Source organism: Coturnix japonica, chromosome 2, assembly GCF_001577835.2.
Source record: "Coturnix japonica isolate 7356 chromosome 2, Coturnix japonica 2.1, whole genome shotgun sequence".
NCBI lineage: Eukaryota > Metazoa > Chordata > Aves > Galliformes > Phasianidae > Coturnix > Coturnix japonica.
The window spans coordinates 120,664,191-120,689,525 of NC_029517.1; the positions used below are offsets into that span (position 1 = coordinate 120,664,191).

At 33.0% G+C, this 25,335-nt stretch overlaps 1 protein-coding gene across 6 annotated transcripts in view; it reads right to left on the reverse strand.

Annotated features, from left to right (window-relative positions):
* The window catches only part of CSMD3 (CUB and Sushi multiple domains 3), a 467,721-nt gene that overhangs the window by 258,164 nt on the left and 184,222 nt on the right, over positions 1 to 25,335 (reverse strand). For 4 of the 6 annotated variants that reach the window (XM_032442883.1, XM_015856173.2, XM_032442885.1 and 1 more), the window contains 3 exons: positions 22,397 to 22,474; positions 16,766 to 16,853; positions 6,076 to 6,200 (listed from right to left, as the gene is read on the reverse strand). In XM_032442883.1, coding sequence (XP_032298774.1) covers positions 6,076 to 6,200; positions 16,766 to 16,853; positions 22,397 to 22,474 — 291 coding nt within the window. The remainder of the gene's footprint in view (positions 1 to 6,075; positions 6,201 to 16,765; positions 16,854 to 22,396; positions 22,475 to 25,335) is intronic. The other 2 variants (XM_032442886.1, XM_032442884.1) reach the window with 1 other exon arrangement.

Genomic DNA, 25,335 nt, shown 5'->3' on the forward strand with positions numbered 1-25,335 from the left:
CATGGAGAAGAAGAAAGGCTTCTTTAAGTATGTCAATAGCAAAAGAAAGACTAGGTAGAATGTTGGCCTGTTTCTGAATGATGAGAATATGATGGTAACAGAGGACACAGAGAAAACAGATATGCTGAATACCTTCTTTGCTTCTTTCTTTACTGCTAAGTCTAGCCCTCAGGAATCTCAGATGCTGAAAATTAGAGAGTCTGCATAAAGGAAGACTTCTCCTTGATCAAGGAAGAATTGGTTAGTGATCATCTAAACAAAGTTGGTGTACAGAAATCCACATAACCCAACAGGATGCACCCACAAGTTCTAAGGGAACTAACAGAAGTGACTGATGAACCACTATCATCTTTGAAACATCATGGAGAATAGGAGAAGTGCCTGAGGAGTGGAGAACAGCCACTGTCACACTAGTCTTCAAAAAGGACAAAGAGGACCAGGGAAACTACAGGTCAGTCAGCCTCATCTTCATCCCTGAGAAGGTGTTGGAACAACTTAATTCTGGATGTCATCTCCAAGTAAATGGAAGAGTAGAAGGTTATCAGTAGTAGCTAACAGGAGTTGACAAATGGGAAATCATGATTAACCAATATGGCAGACTCTGCTCTGTCCTGGTGAGGCCATATTTTGAGTATTGTGTTGTGTTTTGGGCTCCCCAGTTCAAAGAATACAGGTAAGTTCTAGAGAGTGTCCAGTGTATGTTTATGAAGATGAATAGGGACCTGAAGCATTTCTTTCATGAGGAAAGGTTAAGCTGCCTGGGACTGTTTAACCTGGGAAGACTGAAGAGAGATCTTACAGTTGGTTATAGATATATAACGGGTGGAAATCAAATGGATGTGGTGAGGCTCTTTTCAGTCTAGCCCCATGACAGAACAAGGACCAAAGGGCACAAACTGGAACACAGGAAGTTCCACATGAATATGAGCAAAAAGTTTTTTTTTTTAACCTTAAAGATGGCAGATCACTGGAACAAGCTGCATAGAAAATTTGTGGAGTCCCCTTCTCTGGACATATTCCTATGAAGGAATCAACTTTATCATAGGTTTGGATTAGATGATCTCTAGAGACTCCTTCTAATCCCTCTGATTCTGTGATACTGTTAGCAGAGAATGCCATCAGGGTTTCAGGCACCACTCAGCTATGACTTGTCTGTCTACGAGAGAAGTTGCCTATACACACAGTCTGAGCAGCCCAAAACACCTCTCAGGCACCCTCACAGCTTCACAAACCTTGAACTCAGAAGCTACTACCACCATCACTGCCAGTACTATTGCCACTCCCACTACTAGTGTGTTTATAAAGGTAAGAGGTAACATCCATGATGTACATTCTGATGCTATATCCATGTTAATCAAAGTGGTATTTATAACATTTGTCTATCAAATAAAAAAAGAAAAAAAAGCTATGTTGTGAGTTCATAAATTTAGTTTTATTACAAAAATGCTGTTAGTGAAACTGATGCCCAAAATGGAATATGAAGGAAAAAAAATTGTTCCACAATTGCCAGAGCCCAATTTAAATGCACAGTGCTGTTTGTTTCTAGCTTTATTATTAGTTCAATTTATATTGTAGCATACCTTTTAAGGAGGTGTTCACAATTTATAAGTTTTTTCTCTACTTTAGATTTCTCCAGTACAAAGAATAATTTGAAAGGCACTGTTAAATTCCACATACTAGATGAGCTTTTCTAAAATACTGTACTTGTAGCAGAACTTGTTGCTGACTTGCCAGCAGGCTTATGAAAGACAGCATTCATAAATGCTTCACAGAAACTGAGAAACAAGCAAGCAAAAAACAGGTGCAGTAGGCAAGAAAATAAAAAGGCTAATCAACCAACTGTGGATAGATCTATCTGTTTCATTTCCTGAAACATAAATGAAAGGAAGAGATTTATCAAGTAACAAGTACTTTCACAAACTAGATAACTGTAAGCAAGTTGGCTTTATAAGAATGGCACTACCCTTTTGGGGAATACTGAATTCCCTGACAGATAAGTAAATAGGGTCTCAATCCCAAAGTGTTTAAACTTTTTCTCCACAACGAATTTACAGAGATGTCAATGTAAGCTGTCACGTTATAAAAACTACGGATATTTTTTGGGATTAGAATGCATTTATTCTGATAGGATGTAACTAACAGTAAAAGCTAGTAAAGTAAAGCTAGGGAAAAAAAAATAACAACATTCTTGAAGTTTAAAACATTGTTCTGATAGCCTAAAATTTCACTTTTCTTAATCATTGGTAAGAAATCCTAGCTAAAAATGATTGAAGAATAACTGACAAAAATCATATGAAAATAAATTTTTCATATGAAATCATCATTGAGAAGGCTGGGATGTTTTATCATGCAAATGCACTGATATGTCTAGAAGCAGCAAAATGCATGAAAAAGTATTTAGATGTTACTTGTTCCTATTGTACAGTAGAATCAGGCATCTGTTGTAAAGACAGCAAATTTTAAGCTAGTACAAATCAAAAGGTTAAAATACATTGATCAAGTTTAAATATCAATTTAAGGTACAAATATTACATGCCTATGCACAGAATTTTGACTCTTCCATGGTTAATAGGAAAAATCCTGTTTGTGTTAGACCAAGTAAGACATGCAAGACACCTTAAGGCTCATGTATGACACCACCTGTACATTTTATAATTATCCACTGACAAAACTATGAATAGAAAATGGCTATTAGTTTAAATTTCCTTTGGCTAATTATACCTCAGTAAATGTTTAATAATTCTTTTGCAGAACAGCCCAGAAATGTGTTACTGATTTTTTCTTTCCAAAAATTTTATCATATGTTTTATTTAATCTCATTGAGTCTCTAATCTCACAGTAAACATACTACTCTCTGGAAGGTTTTTGTTTGTTTATTTGTTTTGTTGTTGTTTTTGTTGTTGTTTAATCATTATTATTATCATCATTATTTTGAAGGTGATAGCATATAGAACACAAATGTTCTTAAATAGGATAAGGTCAATTTTTAGCACTGAATTTAGACATAAACATACTTTATCAGAAACACAAGCAATTGAAATAAGATTGGTTTATTTTTGTTTTGTTTTTGTAAAGGAGACTGAGTGTTTAGTGTTCCTGAACACCAGAGAGACAGAGTATATGCTAAAATACAGTGTGTAAATGGTAGATACAGTTCTACTTGAGTTCCTTCCTAAATAAATTGAAAAACAAAGTTATCTTCACAAGCTAAATACATAATAGTTCATATACTATTATTAACTGTATAAACTGTTGTCCTAGACTGACTTTTTTAAGAAGAATAATGGAACACAAATGTTGTCCAGAAAGAAAACTTTACAATTTATGTTTCTGCAAAAGCATGAACCAACAGTGTGGAATTCTAATGTGAGAGGATAAACTTTTATTTGGGAAAACAATCCTATCCATAGTAACAGCTGCCTGAACATTAGAGTAAGACAGGCTGTATTTCCTTGCATGATATTTTTCATTCTTTTTCTCATCCATTATGTCATATTTCATTGTAGGTAATTTAGATAAACCATAAATGCAAATAATCTAAGATCAGTAATTATTACTTCATTCCTTGATTGGCTGATAGAATCATAGACTTGCTCATGTTGGAAAAGATCTCAAAGACCATCCAGTCCAACTGCAGCATAGTACCATAACTCTAACAACCCTCTGCTAAATCATATCTCTGAGCACCGCATCCAAACCGCTCTAAGGACAGTGACACAACAACCTCCTTGAGGAGCCTATTCCAGTGTTTAATTAACCTTTCTGTAAAGAAGAGTTTCCTAATATCCAATCTAAACATACCTTGGAGCATAAAGAAGAGTTTCCTAATATCCAACCTAAACATACCTTGGAGCAATTTGAGACCACCTCCCCTCGTCCTGTCACCTGTCACCAGTGAGGAGAGACTTGCCCAGCTCTCTGTAAGTACCTTTCAGATAATGTAAGAGTAATGAGGTCTCACCTCAGCCTCCTTTTCCCCAGACTAAACAGCCCTAGATCCCTCAGCTTCTCTTCATAGGGTTGATTTTCCAAGCCCTTCACAAGCCTTGTTGCCCTTCTCTGGATGTGCTCCAGTAACTCCATGTCTTTTAATGATTTGGAGCAAGTGGTAAATTATATTGCAACAAGTTAAAAGCACCCCAATGACCTTGAAAAAAAAATCAGCTGAAAAAAAAGTGTCTCAGAAAGTGAAAGAACTTTGATTCTTCCAAAAACAAAAACGAAACAAAAACCAACCAACCAAACCAAAAAACTAGAGAGTTATTTCTCATCTGCCACTTATCTTAATTCATCAGGTTTCTACAATACAAAGCCACATTTCCCCCCAGATTCTACATTTTAAATTCTTTTCTGAGTATGTTGTCTGTAAATCACAAAGAGACAATTCTCTGTCTCGTCATTTTTTGCCATGTTTTCTAAATAGGTCCCCTAACTGCAGAGATGAGGGCTAAGAAAAATAATAAAATAGATTTTAAAAGAAAGAAAGGGATATAATCATTGTGACTGTACCACAATGTAATCTGTTTGTAACTAAATCTAGCCACAGTATCTAGCATAATTTTATAGTTTCCTCATAGTCTCTTTGAGAAGTCAAAACGTTTGCATCTCAGATAGACTTTTGGAGCAGCATTTTCCTGAAAACCAGTCTTCGGATTAAAAGATGTTGATGATCTGCAATGTTTGCTTTTGTTTTAGAAGTGATGTATCAGTTTTCATTCTCAAAGCCTTGTATTTCTTCTGCAGAAATAATTTATTCCAGCTTTCACTTTCATTAATATGTTCCTATGCCTGTTCCAGCTGGTATTATATGATAACTCCTAAAGAGAGTTAATCTTTCATTTTTGGCAGGCAGTTGCACTCTGTTACTCATATGCCCTGAGAGAAGAAATTATAAGGATTTATGTTGTCAAGTCAAATGCATCTAATAGAACCGGAAACTTCCTTTTTGGAACAGTATAGTAATATAATAAATAATATTCACATTTTTGCAATATAAATCATAACTGTGATGTTGTTTTTGTTTTGTATGTGTGTGTGTGCATACTAACATTTACATATGCAACTGAAAGACATTCCTGTAATATTCAAATAAGAAACAACACTTCAAGTAGCACTTTAAAAGACATTTTAAACAATAACAGGTGAAATATTTAATACCACCTGTGCTCTTGTAATCTGCAAAGCTGAATCAGTTCTCAAGACAATTTCTTGCATAAAAATAACATTTATACACAATGGTCTGATTTGTTTGCCCAAATGGCTTGTACACAAACATGAAAATTCAACAAGCAGATGCACACATAATTTTGTACACACTTGATATTTATCCTCTTTATGCAAAAATATTTCAAAATGTTTACTGTATGCTCTATGCATAAAACCTTAAGAACACATAATTATTAAACTAGAAAAACCTTATACTTCATTTTTAGTATATTTAAGAGTGTAATTAAAACCTCTTGTTAATCAAAAGAACAAAATTACAGCACACTGAAGATAGTTAAAACAGTAATTAATGATACTCCATCATATTTTAGATTTGATGAACTATAATGTCTATAACATCTGTCTGTTTTCTCACCATATGGCTTTGCATCAATTTCTGATATCTTTCTGAATGTTGGTCTTCTGCATTTTAATGTGGAATTAACAAATTCTATGAAGTCAGTGAGCTTAAAGAAGTGAATCAGTGTCCTCTTTGCTATCAACTGTGAGTTCTAATCATAAATAATTGCTTCAGGTATTTAATCAATATGTATCAACATGCAAACAGAAGTTTTTCAGAAATGCTACTTTCCAACAAAATTATTACTTTACTTTTCTTTCTAGTTTCACTTTAAACTCTGGACATATTCAGATCTCTCCTGGACACATTGAATATGCAGCCAGTTGCAGGGTACCTGCCTTATCAGAGGGGGCTGGGCTAAATGATATCCAGAAGTCCCTTCCAACTTCTACAATATGATTATTATACTCTTCAAGTACTTACAAAATATGTTTTAATAGGTTTGGCTATCAAGCTCTTGATAAACCTGAAATGAACAAATTACTAGAAGAGTCAAAATTCCTCTTTACCTTTACACACAGGTCTATGATCACTCCATGCAGCAAAAACTTCAGCTATCCTCTGACAGGTGATGCTTTTCGAGCCTTGTAATACATAATCTTCATCACAAGAGAATTTTACTGTTGCTCCCAAGCTAAAGTCAAACAATGACATGAAGAGAAGGCGCATTTAAAAAACAAACAAAACAAAAAAACAAAACAAAACAACAAAACAACAAAAAAAACCAGTTATTAGTCATTTTTTGCACCATTTTACATCTATAACACTTTAATGATATGAACATGTAACGCACCAAGTCTTATTTTACTTCTTGATATTAAGAAGCTGCAGACTTTATTTGTCTCGGCCAGAGATGGTTTACTTTTTTTTAACATTTTCCTGGAAGTCAGGTGACTATTTTCTAATCTAAATTCTGACTTCTATATAGTAAATTTCTGATGAATTTCACACAGAATCTGAGCATTCACATGAATCTGAGCATTCTGTAAGAAACTGGCCACAAGACTTGATGATCTTTGTTGGATTTTTATTATTTTATGAAAGAGCAGTCACATTAATCAAAGCTAGAAACCTATGAGAAAGATTATGGTAAGAAAATCACCAAAAACATCGATCACATGACTGAGAAAGAAAATCCCATTATAAACATTTTAAACTTCCTGATGAAAAACTTGAGATCCATTTGACCTGTTGTCACCTCTGCTTCTACTGGAGGATGACTGGTGCATTCCACTTTAGAACTGAGATAGACATTGAAAGGAATATAATAGAGGAGAATAATATCAAGGAGAAGGTGTTCTCAAATATCACTGTTACTGTATATTATTAATAAGACTTTTTCATATTAACCTTGACTAGGAATTTCTTACTGTAAAAATCCTAGTGATAGCTGATTTTTATTTTTTCCCTAGTAGATTAAGATTTTAGTTAGGCTAACAATAATGTCTTGTCTCCACATACATGATAAGTTTTACTCTTCCCCGTAGCAAGAATGTGAATACCACAACAACTTGACAATGGAAGCTAAAAGGCGAATAAGCGTTTCTCAAATTCATGGAAGGAAATAATTCTAAAAACATTTTCCTCAGTTTGTAGTTCTGACTATGAAGTGATGGGATGGCTTGAAAAGATCTGGTGTTGCAAATTTGGCACTGAACAGAACTGGAAATAAATGCAGGAAACAATACTGTTTTCTTGTTTGTTTGCTTGGTTAGTTTTTATCTCTGTTTTCTGAAGCAACTTTTTTTTTTTTTTTTTTTTTTTGAGGTTGGGGAAAGTTTAAAAACTTGAAATATGAATGTGTATTATTGAGATAGTTCTTGCCATAAAATATCATGTTTGTTTCAATTTCCAATTACAGCTGAAAACAGAAAATATATCAGGCTTCTTTCTGACATCAGTATCTGATTAGGTAATGATTATATTACCAAATTTCAGCCACTATTTCTTTACTGGTATGTCTGCCACAGTTGTAAGTTATATCTAAAACTTAAGACTGTGGGTATGTCACAGGTTACCATAGGTGATGGAACTATATAGAAAAATATACATCAGTACCAAACTCCACATTAACTGCGTGAAGGTATTTCCTTGTGTAAGCACATAACTAAAACTAGCATTTTATAATCAGAAATACAATAAAACACAGTATCTTAAGAAGGCTTACAAAAGCAGTATGTTGTAAAACTGAAGAAAAAGAAAATACCTTTTTTTATTAGTAATTTTTTATTAGTATATTTAGATGGCTGAGTAGTATCAACTATTTCCTTTATAACTAGCACAAATCACATGACTAAAGGTATTCCCTAGTCCAGGCAGAGATACCATGGGACAAGAGAGTGTATAACAGCTCCACTTAAAGTGTTCTGGGAATTCTAGCTGATGGCAAGTTAAATATGAGACAGCAGTGTGTCTGGTAGCCCAAAGCTAGACTGAGAGAAGGAATTGTTCTGCTCTGCACTGCTGACCTAATTTGATACCACAAGGTACTTGCTGAAAGAAATTCTAAATTTCAGTAGTTTATGCAAATTTTAGTTCATGAAAGAAGACCCTAGGTTTTCATGGGTTATGCATCATTTTCTGTACATTTTTTTTCTTAATTACAGGCAGTTTAGTTTGCAAAAATAACTTCAGTTTTGATTCACTTGACAACAAAAAATGAATGACTGTACACATATTCCAGAGATTAACTTGTTAGGAAAGGACGATTGATACAAAATGGAACAAGAATTTAATTTAAGGAGTGGTGTCCAGCACAGTGCATTGTGCTCATGAAGTCTGGGGAAAGCCTTAGATTTTCAGACATAGCTTATATATAATGGATACACTAATGATTTTATAGTCACCTAAAGGGACATCTCAGAAAAGGAGGATTTATAGCAGATACCAGCTCTATGAGCTCTTCAAATAATGTTCTTTGTATAAGAATCAGAATAATAAAATACATGAAACTGTTTGTAAAATAAGGGGATAATAAAGAGCTTCAGTGATCAGGAAAACTAGAGAAAGTTATAAAAGTGAAAAAATAAGTCAGAGGTAAAAGTAAATGTCATGTAATGTCCCTTGCAGTGAACAAGAACTGAGAAGCTTCTATACAATACTGAGTAAAAAAAGCCCTTAGGCAAATCAAAGAGATGGAGATATTTCAAAAATATGAAATGGAAAGATTATATCATCATTAAAAACTGTATTCAGCTACTCCAGTAACTACAGTTAGAAAGTATTGTAAAGTATAAACTGGGAAGATAAGAAGTAATTTGTCAAATTCAGATTTTTCACCAGAAGGTGCATGCTGTGGAAAGTGAGGCTGAAGCAACCAGATAATCTTTTATTCTTTCCTTTTAAAAGTAAAATCTGAAAAAATAACACGGAACTATATTAACCTTAAATGTTCATGGACTGATTTCAAAAGAAAACACTCAGGAGTTCAGTCTGTTTTGTAAATGAAAATACATTTCCATTTACGGAAGATGTCAAAGCTGTAACCAGCAGTACAGGTCAATTATTTCGGAGGTTGGAAACTGTTATGAAGAAAGTTATTTTTTTACCACAAAAATATGAATAACATTCACATTATCCAGTTTACTTCACTTGTCCAAAACAACTTTTATATTAAACAGATATTTGATAATATATGATTGTAAACATGCTGGAATTATAAACTCATTTAAATGAGTTTTAGGAAAATTTAAAAAGCTGATGATGTATGAGCCACATCAGTGAGATCTAGTAAGAGCAGTTAAATGAGAAGATGATTAAATAATGGACTAAGAAATAAAATAAAAAATCAGAGACAAGTTCCTATGACAAGCTATATCAAATAAAACAAAATAAAATGAATGCTTCTTTTCTGAAATGTCAAGAGAAGGACAAGAAAGAAATACTGCAAGTAATTTACACTCAGTGTATATTTATTGTGTACTTGCAACAGTCTAAGAATGGCATCCATAACGGCACATAGAGTGCTGTGAGATTGTCAAGGTAACTCCAAGTAAATGAATCTCTCAGAAAGCATAGAAGAGCCTAGGAAATGCCACTAGATACCATAGTATATTTCTTTGTGACCCTCACTGCAAGAAAGACATTGAGGCCCTGGAACATGTTCAAAGGAGGGCAACAAAGCTGGTGAGGGATCTGGAGCACAGGCCATATGATGAGAGGCTGAGGGAGCTGGGAATATTCAGCCTGGAGAAGAGGAAGCTCAGAGGAGACCTCATCACTCTCTATAACTTCCTGAAGGGAGCTGTGAGCTGGGGGTTGGCCTCTTCTCTCGTGTCATTAGTGATAGGACTAGAGGGAATGGTTTCAAGCTATGGCAGGAGAGATTCAGGCTGGACATTAGGAAATATTACTTCTCAGAAAGGGTGGTCAGGCACTGGAATAGACTGCCCAGGGAGGTGGTGGAGTCACTAACCCTGGGGGTGTTCATGGAATGATTGGATGTTGTGTTGAGGGACATAGTTTAGTGGGAGTTATTGGTAATAGGTGAACAGTTGGACTGGATAATCTTTTAGCTCTTTTCCAACCACAAGGATTCTATGGTTCTATGAAATATTAACATTTATGAATGCTTTTCTGACATAATCTACCCATGCAGAAGAAAAAACATTCAATCATTAGAAGTTGTCTAATAGGAGAAATTATTCTTGTAACTGCTAATGATATTTTTGTCAAAACCTTTCATTCCTTGCATGCAATGATTAAGTTCAAATTCTATCTTTCTCTAGCAAGGGTTTGATAACTGAATTTGACACTGCAGGATAATCAAGTGTCACTTCCCTCCGAAGATGCAGTAGATGAGGTTTTTACAATGCAAATTCAACACTTGACCTGTGTCTCTCAACAATCTTATCTGAAAGTTTGTATTTGTAAGAGGACAAAAATAATTGAAGTTTTGTTTTTTATTTTGTTTTGTTTTTTTGTTTTTTTAAAAAGGATATATTTCTCATCAGAATTAAAAGTAAATGAATAAATAGGAAGGCTGTATGAATTAAGAATATACTTCAATCTTGTATCTATTTTTTGAAGTCTCCTCCTTCTGCACCAAAGCTGGAAATCCTCTATAGAGAACACAATATAAGTTCAGTAAATTAAATCCTCTAATGAAGCAATTTAAATTACTATTGAATAGGAATCAATTATGCAAGGAATCAAACTTCAAGCCGTAGCAAGAAATTATTCTTGGTTTTGAATAAATTTTACGTATAAATTTTGTACTGGATATTTGGGATAGATTAATTAAAGCGATGCTATGTAGTTTGAATTTTTGTGATGAATGTGATAGGTCTGAATTTTTATGCTGCAGTTCCATTCCAGTTCTGTGGAATCAATAGAAAAATTCATGTTTACATTTCAGTGTAGATAAAACATGTTTTACATGTTTTTCAGTCATATTATCCTGAACTGTTCAAATCTGGAACCCCTTTCTGACTAAAGAAAAGGAAAAAAAAAATCAACCTGAACATGGGCTCTTGAAGTTTGTTGCAATCAAAGAATTGATACTATGTTAAATTCTAATACTAGTATACATGAATAATCAGTATTGCATTGAACATATAATTTTCTCCATCTGATGTAAAAGAAGCTGCAGCTACACACAAGCTTTCACAGCCGTGCAGTGAATCAAATTTTCTTGAACTAATACCTTTCTACACATAATTGATCAGTAATTATCATCAACAGATATAATCTAACAGTCTGTTTGAACCACAATAAGAAAGCTCAGCTAAGTTGCAGCACACGTCCAAGGTCAAAAGCATGTATGTAAGTATTTACTGTAGATCAGTTGATACAGTAATTAGAAATATGATAAAAGGTTGTTAGGATTCCAAGATATAGTATCACACAATCTAAATATTTTAAACTTCAAATAAACAAATAACAGTTATTGCTTAGCATGTGCTAAAAAAAACTGAGATGAAGGCTAAGTTTCAGCTGCAGAGGAAACTGATGCCTCCAAAAGCTTCAGAGATCGTTCAAAATTAGACTACAGCAGTTCTTCAGGTGTCAGCTTTTCCCACAAAGTTAACAGTTGTTAGAAGCCATTGCTTAACAGAGGAAACAGCTGGCTACTACCAAATGAAATATGCCATTCCACTTTAAATTAGCCTTGCATTTCACACCAAACGCTCTGAGTTTTCTCCAGTTTTCAGGATGATTGACGTTTCAACGTCTAAATATCCACCTTGTATATATGCAGAGAACAGTATGCAATTCAAAGAAGCTTTAAGGAAAATTAATTGTAAAACTGACCAGTAATGTGAAAGTTGTTCATCCAAAGAAAGGAACTGCAATGTAATTTATAATATTTAATAAAAGCAGAAAGTAATATTGTTTATACTGTAATTTAACTAATTACTATTCTAATTCGTTGCTTAGAATGTTAGACTAAGACACAGATATCTAGTTTTTACTCCATGTGTCTTACATGATCCCAATTATATCATTTGGAGAAAACTCTTAAGAACACTTAAATATTCAAAGAAATACACCTTGGTATCTAGTGGCATTTAAACAAAAATGTCTAGATCCTAAGTAATATGAGTTGAATTTTCTTTGTTTGGGTTTATTATCTGACTGATAAATGACAGTTAGGAACATGGTGGTAAGTATGTTATAATGATAACCTCGTGGCTCTGTGTGACCAGATCTTACTCAGTAGAACACATTGTCTGCATTTCAGCATAAACTTAAGTGTGTTCCCTTGCATATGCCTGTAAAGATTTGTTGTTGTTGTTTATATGAACCTTTTGACATAAAACACTAAATAAACTAAGTGGACCCTGACAAGAGCTGCCTTGAACATAAAATTTGTATACTTCTCTACCTCAATAGAATCTGTGTTTTTAAGATAATATTAGCAGCTTGGTGGCTGTATTTACAGTGTTTGCTGCTCTGTCAGGATTCAAATTTGATCTGAATCTCATTTCTGAACACCTTATTAGATTACAGTAAAGAGGTGGAAGGTTAGGGATAGGTTCAGTCATTAACAGTGAAGAGAGAACTTTAAGATATAGTGAGAAATGTATTTGCTTTGTAATAATATACTGCCCAACTGCAATTCAGTTTGGCTATGTTTATTCCACTCCAAACTCACAAAGAGAAAAAGCTTCCAAAACCTAACAGTTAAGAAAACCCAACCAAACAAGCAAATAAATAAACAAAACAACAACAAAAACAACACAAACACCAAGAGAAAACTATTTATCATATTAAAACTTATTTATACTTTCCATATTTTTATTGATAATGGGAAAAAATGTTTATTTTACTGAATAACAGGTAACATAAAACAAGTGACTAGAAAATCTAGCAAAATGAACAGTATTACATCAACTGTTCAAAGGATGGGAAAGAGAAAAGAATGGAAGATTGCTGTTTGTGGTCAATGAGGAAAAACAACAACTCAAAGTAAAGCTACATTATAATGAAACTTTTAAAAGGGAAAAGCATGTTATCATTTTATCTGTCACAACATGCAAAGATACACCATAGAATTATATTTTTTAACTAATTCTAAGAATTTTATTTCAATATACATTATTTGGATTTTTTTCTTTGTTGTTCTGTTTTGCATTAATAGTAATATTCTTGTTTTGAAAGCATATTGAGCATTTAAATGACCATTTTGGCAATGACAAGAGTAGAAACCAAGTTAATACAACTAAACTTAGTTGTATAAACTAAACTCTTAAATTCCTTTAATTCTCTTTTCAATGTATTAAGTGTTCTGCTTGAGGTAGATCCAGTTCTTCTTACATTTATTAGACCCGTTCTTTACTAGTACTAATTTCAACATTCATATACATTAGATTTTGACAGGTCCTGGGTGGGAAATTTACTTATCTCTTATTCTTTTGAATGAATACAACTAAAGGAGTAATTGTTTTCTTTCTCAACAGTTGTCTAATGTAGTGGCTAGAAATTGTATCTATGCATGTTTGTGTTACCTTCCACTATTTCCAAGTAAAATGTATTTTATTGTGAAATTAACTTTCCACCAAAAAAGCTGCAAAATTCTATCTTCTGAAAGGAAACAAGCCCTTTCTGGGCTGTTTCTGACAAGTACACCCAGAGCACTAAGGAGATTCTTAGCTAGATTGTATTTGTTTTGAGAAGACTGTCCTAACCAGATTTTTTTTATATTTGAAGAAATTGAACTACAGAAATTCAAATTTCTGAGGAAAAGAATTAGTTCCAGGACATATAAAACTTAGAACTGAGGTAACAGTTAAGACATTGAGGAGCTTATGCTTCCAGAAGCTATGATTCCTCTGCAATCTAACTTGCTAGAAAAATCATAATGTACCAATTCTGCCTTTAAAATTAGCAGTATTTTTAACAGTGTCTAAAATTTCCATTAAACAGAAAGATAATGAGTTCAGTACTATTTTGATTTTTTAAAATATTTTCTTACTTCTCTGTAAAAAGTTTGGATTCATTGTAATATCACAGTGATCAAATTAGGGATAATTATTACAAATAATCTTGGCATGATCTTTGGTTTAAGGTAAGAAATATCTTCTCCATAAATAAATATTACAGCCCACAAATACTACAAAACCACAATTATTACACCTTCGGATTATTTCATTTTCAAAAGCAACACTTTTTTAGCATTTTAATACCATGAAGTGGAACAAATTCAGTTTACAATTATACTTTTTTTTTTTTTTTTTTAATCTTCCTGTGTATGTTGTATGTATAAGCAAATTTATAGCTTATATATATATTTGAAATACCCCAGATTTTATTTTATTTTTCCTATTATGATGTACTTGCATTTATCCTCCTTTTATACATGTAAGCATTAAGTAGCACATTCACTGAAGTTGATAGAAAAGCTTACCTTCCCTCACAGATAATGTGGGGACAACTTCAAAAAGAAAAACAAAACTAAACCAAAACAAGAAAAAACACTGAGTGATTTTTATTATTTGTGATTACAAAAAATAATCTTTCAGAAAATATTTTGATTTTAGCATATATTCTACGTTTTATTTATAGTATTTTATTTACACATAATTTCAATGCCTTCTCCTATCAGTCACATCTCACCTGAGCTCCTCTGGGTTGGCCTAGCCTTCCTACCACGTGCTGAATCACTGTTTTAAGCCATGGCTTAGCATTTCTTCTGCACCTTTTATCTTATCATCACTTTTCAAGTGCTGTCCTCACAAAAGTTTAATTAGAGTAACCTTGCAGGTAAGTCTTTTCCAGACACAAAATTGGAAAGGACTTCCAGATTCAATGTTAAAGTCCATATGAAAACGTATATCTGATGTTATATATGAAATACTAATATACATAATGATTCTAGAAAGCATAACAATTAAGAAATACAATTCAGTTATATTTATTTATCTCAAAATATTGAGAAATCATTTTTTGTCAGGTAATGTCAGAAATTACATTCCATGTAAAATTACTTACAATGCTTCCCTACTCCCACCTCTCCCCCCCCCCCCCCCCCCCCCCCCCCCCCCCCCCAAAAAAAAAAAAAAAAAAAAAAAAAAAAAAAAAAAAAAAAAAACCATTTCCCCCCCCCCCCCCCCCCCCCCCCATCAACAGCAGGGAAATTGAGAGACCACAAAAACTAAGAGATTAAGATAACTACCATCTAATGTATTTAATTGGGATGTTATTGTCAGTGATAACTCAGATTGACTGTAGGGAGAAAAGTCACAACAAACAAACAAACAAACAAAATGCACAAGAAGTTATGTGAAAGTATGAAGCAATATGATTTTGTAATTTTCTCAGTCTACTTTAAGACTATCTTGAGTTGTGATGAAGTGTGCTGTATAACACCAAAAAAAACTATATGTATTAATAGCAATTAACTCAAAAACTATAAATTTCCTTCCTACATATTTGCTTTCCTCTTTCCTCACTAAGCTATTTTAGTAAAATTTGTAAAAATGATGAAAATGTTGCATTAGCATGTGGCATAAAGCAAGAGCAAAGCATGAGATGCATTCTCTCAATGCAGTCCAAAATTTGGATACATATCAAGTATCTACTACACATCCTTAATCCATTTTACTATCTGCTGAAATTTTTATTCCACAATCAAATGAAAACAAAACCAAGTCAAATAGCAGACAATCAAGAAAATCAGGTAAAGATTAATATTCATCCAGAACATTTTCAAGAAGTGATTATATTTATGTCTATTTTCTCATAAATTCATTAATTTCACTAACAGTACAAGTCATATAAATTCACTGATGGAAAAGAAAAATCAAAACAGAATGTATTTTAAATGAGTAATTCAAACTTTTTTTTTTTTTTTTTTTTTTTTTCCTCAAAACATAAGAAATTTAAAGGACAAATGAGAATTGAGGAGTAAGCTGGGCCAAAGTTTTTTCTTAAAAACTAATCTTAAATAGATACATGACATAAATCACTGGCAGCATAGGACTCCTTGATTCTTTGGAATCATTTCAGAAATGTTTAATAAAGGCAGCAAAGAATGAAATTTAAAGCATTTGCTAGAAACAAAATACAGTTTCACGGCACCGTTCCTTTTGTGGTTTGTGGTGTTTTTTTGTTTTATTTTTATAATAGCATTTACAAATGATTTGGTATGCATCAATTTTTATTTTTAAAAAGCTAGTCTGCATTAGGAATGTTGAATCATATGGAGGACTACTATATATATATCAAACCAAAATATGCTGTAGAAAACACAGTATTTTCCATTGGATTATAAGGCAAATTTCTATAATAATATCTGAGAATACATCTGTGACTCTTCATTGTGTTTTGTTTTGTTGCTTTTTGTTGTTGTTGTTTTTTCTGATATATATATCATACTATATATATATATATTCCTTTAATTTTGCTTGTTTACTTTTTAATACATCCTCTTGTCCTTTACAAAAACCTGCAGTTACACTTCTATGGTCAGTATTTGTAGATCTAGTAAAGTATTTACATAAAGAAATTATTTTAAATTGCCTTCAATCTTTTTCTTTTTTTTTTTTTTTTCACAGATCAGTACAAAACATCTCTGCGTATAAACCTAAAATGTATTGCAGTATGTAATTTTATATTTTAGTTCTTACTGAGAAATACAATTTTGAAAGAGCATGTCAAGAGTAGTGATAAGTTTTGAACACATTCAATTTGCAAGTGATTTTCAGCATGTTCAGTATTAAAGAAATTAGACAAAGATAGGTAGGTTTTATATTTTACCTAAAGTCTGAGCCTATCCGTTTTCCATTTTCTGGTTCTCCGGGATCTGGACACAAATTGGATGCCTGTTTAATACCTCCCTCATTTACTGCAAAACAAAACAAAACAAACAAACAAACAAACAAAATAATACTGGATTTAGGAAATAGAGATTTAAGCAATTAACAAGTATGTAAAAGCATTTACCTATGGTTTTGTTCATTTTAAATATATTTTCTATGGAATACAGTCATCTGCATAATTTCTAGTTTCAATATATAATACCTCTCTCTACAATAAGTGATGCATCTATTTCTGCACATTAATAAAAAAATATAACCTATCAGTTGTATTCTTCAGATAATTTGTTTGCTTATATCATTATTAAACCTATATTATTAAACCTTTTTTTTACAGGCATTCACATTTAAAGGAGAATTCAGGAAGGTCAACAAAGTTACAAAATTTTATTATGAACATAATCTAATAAATTTCACCCCCACTAACATTTGAGTTCTCCTTGAATTGTAATAAAACTTGAATGGGTGGTTCATGATGAGAGAATTGTCCTGAAGATGCAGATATCCCCAACATATAGTGGCCTGAGGATAAGCTCAAAATGCCAGTTTGACTGGCATAAGCTAATTTCATAATAAAATAAAATCGATCTTCAGAGAGGAAGTTCCTGTGAATCTTTCAGTCAGTATGCTTTTCCAGAACTTTGTGAAAACTTTGTAAACAGTGATTTAGCCTTTTTTTTTTCTTGCTTTTTTTTTTAGCTTTTTTTTTTTTTTTTTTTTTTTTTTCCCCTTCAATTCTCAATCATTGAACCAGGAGATGATAGATGGCCCAGAACATCCTAGCAACAACAGAGCTCTGTGTGTTAGCACTTGCTAAATACACAACCAATAGAGTATTCATATGAAAAATGTGAAAAATGCTAGTTGGAAAGAAGTCCACACATTTGTACTAAGAGATTTCTCCTTTATTCATCTTTACTTCTGGGGAAATACACCTGTGGATTTACAGTATTAAAGTAGCAAAAGTTTCCTTTTAAGTAAAAGTTTGCATGACTAGGCTAATCACACATTAAGTTGTGAATTGAATGTGTTTGAATAAAAATATAGTTTCTAACTATAGTTCTAAAAGGTATGAAATAAACTTCAGATTTTCATGAGACCGGTAACACCCAGAATATCTGATGGTGTTACCTTCCTTAAAACTCATTCCCTTATACAAAAGTGGAAGAATTGCTTTGATAACTCTGAGGAGCAAACGAAAACGTTGCAGTGGGTAGGAAAACATGTCAAGTTACTGCTCTCCTCTAGTAAGAAAAACTGTCAAACTCAGTCCTTGTCAACTGGAACCAGGACACTGCCTCAACAGCTTTATAAAAATGGTTCTAATAGCAAACAAATGCTTCATCACTATGCTCAGGGCATTCTGGATTACGAGGGCACTTCCTTGGAGAACATCCATCCTGGAGGGTTTCCTTCTCCAGGATTTTAGGTGTGAAAAGAGGATATTCTCTACAGAAAATCAAGTTACTACCACTGTTGGAATAAATATCTCTGACAATCACAATGCCATAAACTGCATTCCACAAAGCCAGTTAGGAAGACATTAGTAGACAAAAAATGAAATATCTTTGAAATACCTGGATATATTTACAGATCCAAAGCCTATATCAAAACCCAAGAAATTCAGAAACATCCTAAGTAACCACTATAAATGGACAAAACCTTAAAACCTTAAGTAGAAATGATTCATTCCACCTTTTTCCACAGTTCAGGAAGATAAACAAATTATGCTCGAAAACTGATAGAGAAAAAGTTGCCCTATCAGTTTTGTGACTGTCAGTTAAATTCTATGACATTAAATGCATACAAAACATATTGCTGTAAACTCATTCATGACACTGGATAACAAGAAGAAGGAAATCTTTAAAAATGTGATTTTCTGACTGCATCATCTCACATAGATCCTTTAATGTGAACAAAATGAGCATATTAAATATAATTATATCATTTTTCATGTTTTAATATTTCAAGTTGTTTTAATTTTATAATTGTTTTACTTTTGTACACTACATTTACCCTGCACAGGTAACACGGTGAATATTCATATAAAAATAAATATGCATATGAATTTAATGGATAGACCACACATTGGATAAGGAACTGGCTTGATGGTCACACTCAGAGTGTTGTGATCAAATGTTCAGTGGCTAAGTGGAGACCAGAGGAATGGTGTTCCTTAGGAATTGGTTTTTGGACTGGAGCTATTTAACATTTTTATAGATGACATAAATAGTGGGATTGAGTGCACTGCCAACAAGTTTGCAGGTGACACCAAGCTGAATGGTGTAATTAACATGCTATAGGAAGGGGAACCCATCCAGAGGGACCTGGACAGGCTTGAGACGTGGACTCATGATGGCCTCATGAAGTTTAACAAGGTCAAGTGCAAGATCCTGAACATGGATAGGGGCAATTCTGTGCACAAACACAGGTTGTACAGAGAATGTCTTGAGAGTGAGAAAGATTTGAGGGTGTTGGATGATGAAAGACTAATCAGGAGCAGGTAATGTGCTCTAGTATCCCTGAAGGCCAGCTGCATCCTGAGTTGCATCAAAAGAAGCATGATCAGCAGGTGGAGTGAGATGATTCTGCCCCTCTGCTCTGCTCTCATGCACCGCATCCAGTTCCAGAGACCCCAAAAGAAGAAGGACATGGAGCTGTTGGAGCAGGTCCAGAGGAGGGCCACAAAGATGATCAGAGGGCTAGAGCACCTGCCATATGAGGACAGACTGAGCTGAAACTCTTCAGCCTAGAGAAGGTTCCTGGGGGAACTTACAGCAGCCTTTAAGTACCTGAACAGGGCCTACAGAAAAGCTGGGGAGGGACAGCATATAGCTACAGGACAAGGGAAAATAGTTTTAAACTGGAAGAGGGAAGACTTAGACAAGATATTAGGAAAAAGTCTTTAATGTGTTGTTGTGAGACACTAAAGCACATTTCCAATAAATATTATGGATGCCCCTACTCTGGAGGCTTTCAAGGCCAGACTTAGTGTCACCTTTAAGAATCTGGTCTAGTGGGAAGTGTCCCTGCCTATAGCAAGATGGTTGGAACTACATGATCTTAAGGGTCCTTCCAACCCAACAATTTTATGATTTTTTGTTTTAATTATTCTATATTTTACAGCAATACTTCAGAACTGAGACGTGTGTGTAAGTCATAACACTGATTTATCCTCCAACTTTGGTCTCAAGTAACACATTTAAGCCCCCCAAAATATCCATTCTAATTTCTATTAATTTCTTTTCCAAAAATGTACGTACAAACACACACTATTTGTGTATTCAAGTTAATGTTTCCAGATAAGCTTTATTTACTAGTCTTGTTAAATATATCTCGCATAGTTCTCCAGGGATCTATTTATCCATCCATCTAATATTTGCATGAATTTACATTCCACGTAGTCATTTAATGATAGGCAGTAAAAGGGTTTCCTATCATGAGTTAAAGGTAGGAAAGCATTTGTTTATGGTCTGATCATGAAACTGAGAATAGAATTCTCAGTCAATGCAGATAGAACTATGTCCCTATATGACTTTTATTTACTTATTTATTTTATCTCAGCTCTTGCAAAATGAGGTCATATGGAAGACCACCATATCAACTATTACTATTCTGGCTGTACTACATACAAAAAAAACAATAGTGTTGATGTCATGCTTTTGTTCTTACAGAGTAAACCTGGTAGGTTAAGGCATTTCAACTAAGCATGTGCATAAATGTTTGCAGGATTTGGGCCTATCTTTGTAAAATGATTTTTAAAAAAGGAGAATTGCATTAGATTAGTTACTTATCACATTCCAAAAAAAGTCTAACAGGGAAAGACCCATATGAGACTATAATTTCTAAACACTGCGATAATACGTGGCATAATGGTAGGTATTAAAACTGTATTTTATTGCTATTAACATGAATGACAGTCATCCTTTGTTTTTAAAAAGATCCTACATGTTACTGTAATGCAAACAGATTCAGCTGATGTCACATTGGAAATTTTTATCTTAATCAGTAGGTAAATACGTTAAACACTTTCTCTTAAAGTTCACTTACTACCACAGTGACTAGCTAACTGCATACTTGATTACAATTCAAAATCTGAGTTACCTCTTTTAAGACCAGAATAAAACTCACTAAAGGTACAAAACAATGATGTTTTTGTCTTATTAGTGATTCATATAAGTAATCTGCTCCTTGTATAACAAATTAATCAAGATAGAGACATTTTCAGCTTTACATAGAGTATAATAACATATTAAATGAATAAAGACTATTTTCAAATAATATGGATATCTTTCAAGACTAATTTTATAGCAGTAAATTTCAAATATTGTTTTTAATACTTTACCATAAATGAGAATCACTACTAATATTTATATAATGAAATATTCAATGATTTGAACAAAACAAACTTATGGAACAGCAATCTGTTTTATCAGGCATTGTACTACTTTTCTAAGTTATAATTATGAAAGCACAGATGAATCATCAGACAGAGACCTCATTGATGTACCTTATTTAGGAATTAGTTAGGAATAAACACTACTGTGTTTATTTTGCAGTTGAATGTGGCAATATGCTGCATAATAAAACTAAACAGAAGTATATTTTGCTTTATCTTTTTACTTATCATAAGTTAAAGGGTCTTGCTACTTGAAGAAACTTTTTAATAAAAGAGCAACGTCTATCATATTGACAGTTTAAAACTGAAAAACACATTTTAAAAATGTTCGAGTATACCCTAACTCCTGAACACTGAATCCATCTGTGACAACTTCAAAAAAGGTAGTACAAACATGTATAACCCAAGGAGCCTCAAGCAGGTACTTCCACTCCTGCAAAGAATAATAATGTAGTATAAACAGACATATGCTTAGCATGTTTGATTTAACCAATAGTAAGTATTTAAAATGTGGTTCTATACCAAAAAAGATCTCTATAAAACTGGCACTTTTTTTTTTTTTTTCCCCCAAAAAAGATATCTTCTTTAATGTGTTTGTATATAAAAGTACTGCTTAGTTCATGTAAAATGGTTTTTTGACTCCTCCTCTGGTTTAGTCAGAACTCATTTCTTTAATTAGTGTAGAAGGCACTAAGGATATCCAGAAATTTGAAGCTTTCAGTTAGTTAATCAGTTCAAAATGTCAAAGTTAATGGTCATTTCAGGAAGGGAACTCAAATGCATCATTTGAACAAGATGCATGTTTGTAAGTAAAGATATGTTTCAGTGCTTATAGCATTTTTCTACTAATATAATTTTTTTTATTAAAATAACATGATCTTCTCTTCCTAAGTTTCACTTGACACCTGTGAGGCTGAATAATTATTTCTTTGTAAATATTTCAATTTTAATGTGACATTGCCAAAAAAACCCATGTTATTCTACAATGCCAGATTTATAGAAGGTCTGTCTTTAGATTAGAACCATATATAAAATTCACCATGCAGACTGAGAAACAAATTTAATATAGTTATATCTGCATAAATACATAAACAATTTCATAACACACAAACAACACAGCACAAACTTCACTCTTGCACTTGAAAAAAGTAACAAAAAAAGGAGTACACTCACAGATAGAAAACTTGTTGCTGTTGTCTTTCCCTGGAAACAATTTAAATCCTCTAGATTTAAAATCTATGGCCTTTTTCACTAGTTAAAAAAAAAAAACAAACAAAAAAACAAAAAAACAACAAAACAAACAAAAAAAACAAAAAACAAAAAAACATGTATCAGGAAATACAGTGTAAAATATTTCATTTATTTTGACAAAATGTATAATGAAAGTATATATAAACTAGAATACTAGCTACCTAGAAAGCTCATATTTTGCTCCTAAAGTGGGAAGCAATTTACTAGAATGGGTATTGAGACCGAATTTTTCATCAGACAAAGGAAAGAACTAAGATTTGTAACTATTTTTTTCTCCTGCATAACTGAGATAAAAACATGGCCAAAATGTTTACTTCCATGCACCAAAATGTTTACTTCCATGCACCACAAACAGTATAAATTACTATCACAGATTTCTGGACACTGGAAAATAAAACCATGCTCTTCATAAACTGTTGAGTCTTAACTAGTATTTCCACTACATCAATAAAGACTTGTGCTTATCCTCTTGAAATAAATAAATAAATAAATAAATAAAATGAAATTACAGAATGCTATCATGCCTAAGGACTTGGGTTTTTGTTTGTTTGTTTGTTTTTTGTTTTTGTTTTGTTTTGTTTTGTTTTTGTTGTTGTTTTTCTTTTGTTTTTTGGCTTTTTTTTCTTTTTTCATGGGATCACATTTTAGTTCAATTTTGCTTTCCACTAATACATCATTTAAAAAAAAAAAAAAAAAAAAAAAAAAAAAGATTCATCCACGTCTTATTAAATACACACTGGAGCCCAAAATATACTTTCAAGTAAAAAAAATAAATAGTGATAGAAATAAAAAATATTTTCTGTCAAAAATATTTTCTGTCAACATATTTTGGCTTTTTCTGCACATTTCAAAATTTGCATTAAAAATTAGTATTAAATTTGGTAAAAAAGACAAAGTTGATGAAATAGCTAAGAAAGTCACAAACTACTCAGAAGTCCTTCTAAAATCAGCATGTTGGAATACATTCTCAAGAGTCATAGGTACTCAGATCATTTCTCTATGCTGAAATGTCTCCACAACTTCTTTTAAAAATCTGCTCTAGCTATTTCCCTAGCTTCATGATGGAAGAATCATGTCTAGTCAGGATATATATATAGATTTTATTATCTGTGTTATGATCTTTCTGTAATAGAAAACTGAAATTTTTTACTGAGAGAAGAAATATCACATTATTAAATTAAGCATACTGGGCAAAGCTACTGTTTTAACTAAATACAGTCTGCCATTCTTCTGTTGATTCTGCAGCTGACTTTTCTTTGCTTGAAAATTCTAATTTGAAAAGTTTTGTGGAAGTTTTATCTCACCTTACCTCTAGTCCCACTGCTAAACTATTTGGACAATATGTGTAAAAGCCTTTACATTGGACTGTCTTTTTGATAAAGGCAGATAATTAAGGCAAAACACATGGCCTTAGTGATTTGTAATCATTACCATGCATAAGAAAAATCAGGAAAAAACACAGCATGGTTCAAAGACAATTTATAGGACAACTGAGAAATCATAAGAGGTACTTTCACACTTCTGATAGAAAAGACTGCACTTTCTTCTAAGTACCTATACACTTTTTATCACTTTATTTTAGGCTTTTTTTTTTTTTTTTTTTTTTTTCCCCTTCTTCTTCTATCTCAATATATAAAATGATCATCATCATAATGTAACGTATAAACATTACTAGTGGTTAGTGGCTCTGGGAAGTACATTATGTGCAGGTGTAGAATGTATCTGTTGCCACAAAATACTATGAATTTTTTTATTTCAAATAAATGAAGCTTATGAAACACTGCTGTAGGTAGAAGTCATGGACACAGCAACTGTATGTTCATGCAGTATTTCAGCCATACTGAAACAAAAGAAATGTTCTTACATCGTTGTATGAGATTTCTAAGATACTGCTTGTACATAATTGTTAATCTGGGTAGGTGTAGACCTGTAAGTTTAATTAGGCTTACTCCGAGCATCAACATTAAATAATTCCTAATTGATCATAAAGCAGAAACCTAGCTATTTTTGCAACACATAAGTAAGATGAGAATAGGTCTGGATGCATGATCTTAGTTGCTGGTACATGTTTCAATGCGCGTCTCTTATTTTCAGAAATCATCACATCAACATAACAAAGAAGATAGTGAGTGTTTTTGCTTCTTTTTATCTTCAAGCAACTGTTCAATATATCCTCAGTTTACTTTCATGAGAATGAGACCACATCTACAGTGGAACTGTAAAACAGCCATGAAGTTCACATGTAAATGTTACACCTGTGAAGTGGAAATCCCAAACATCAATACAGTCTGGAGGATAAAGGGATAGAAAGCAACCACAGAGAGATGGACTTGGAAGTAGGACTGGACGAATAACTCAACATGAGTTGGCAATGTGCGCTTGCAGCCCAGGAACCCAACTACATCATGGGCAACATGAAATGAAGTGTGATGATCTACTATTGTCCCCTTTGCTCTGCCCTTTTGGGACTCCACTATTTCAGCTCCAGGGCCTCAAACATAATAAGGACATAAATCAATCAGAATGGGTCAATAGGCAGATCATATGGATGATCAAAGGGCTGGAGCATCTGCTCTGTGAAGACAGGCTGAGTGAGCTGAAGTTGTTTGGCCTGGAGAAGAGAAGGCTTGTGGGAGATCTCATTGCAGCCTCTTGGTATTTAGTGGGGGCCCACAGGAAAAGTAGTGAGGGTTTTTTTAGGTTTATTAGGGTCTATAAAGATAGAACAAAGGGTACTGGATTTAACTAAGACAAGATTTTTGTAGGAAATTGAGAAGAAATTTTTTATTAAGGTGGGAAGGTGCTGGAACAGGATGCCCAGAGAAGTTGTAGATAAATCATCCCTTTGCAAAAGGGGTTAT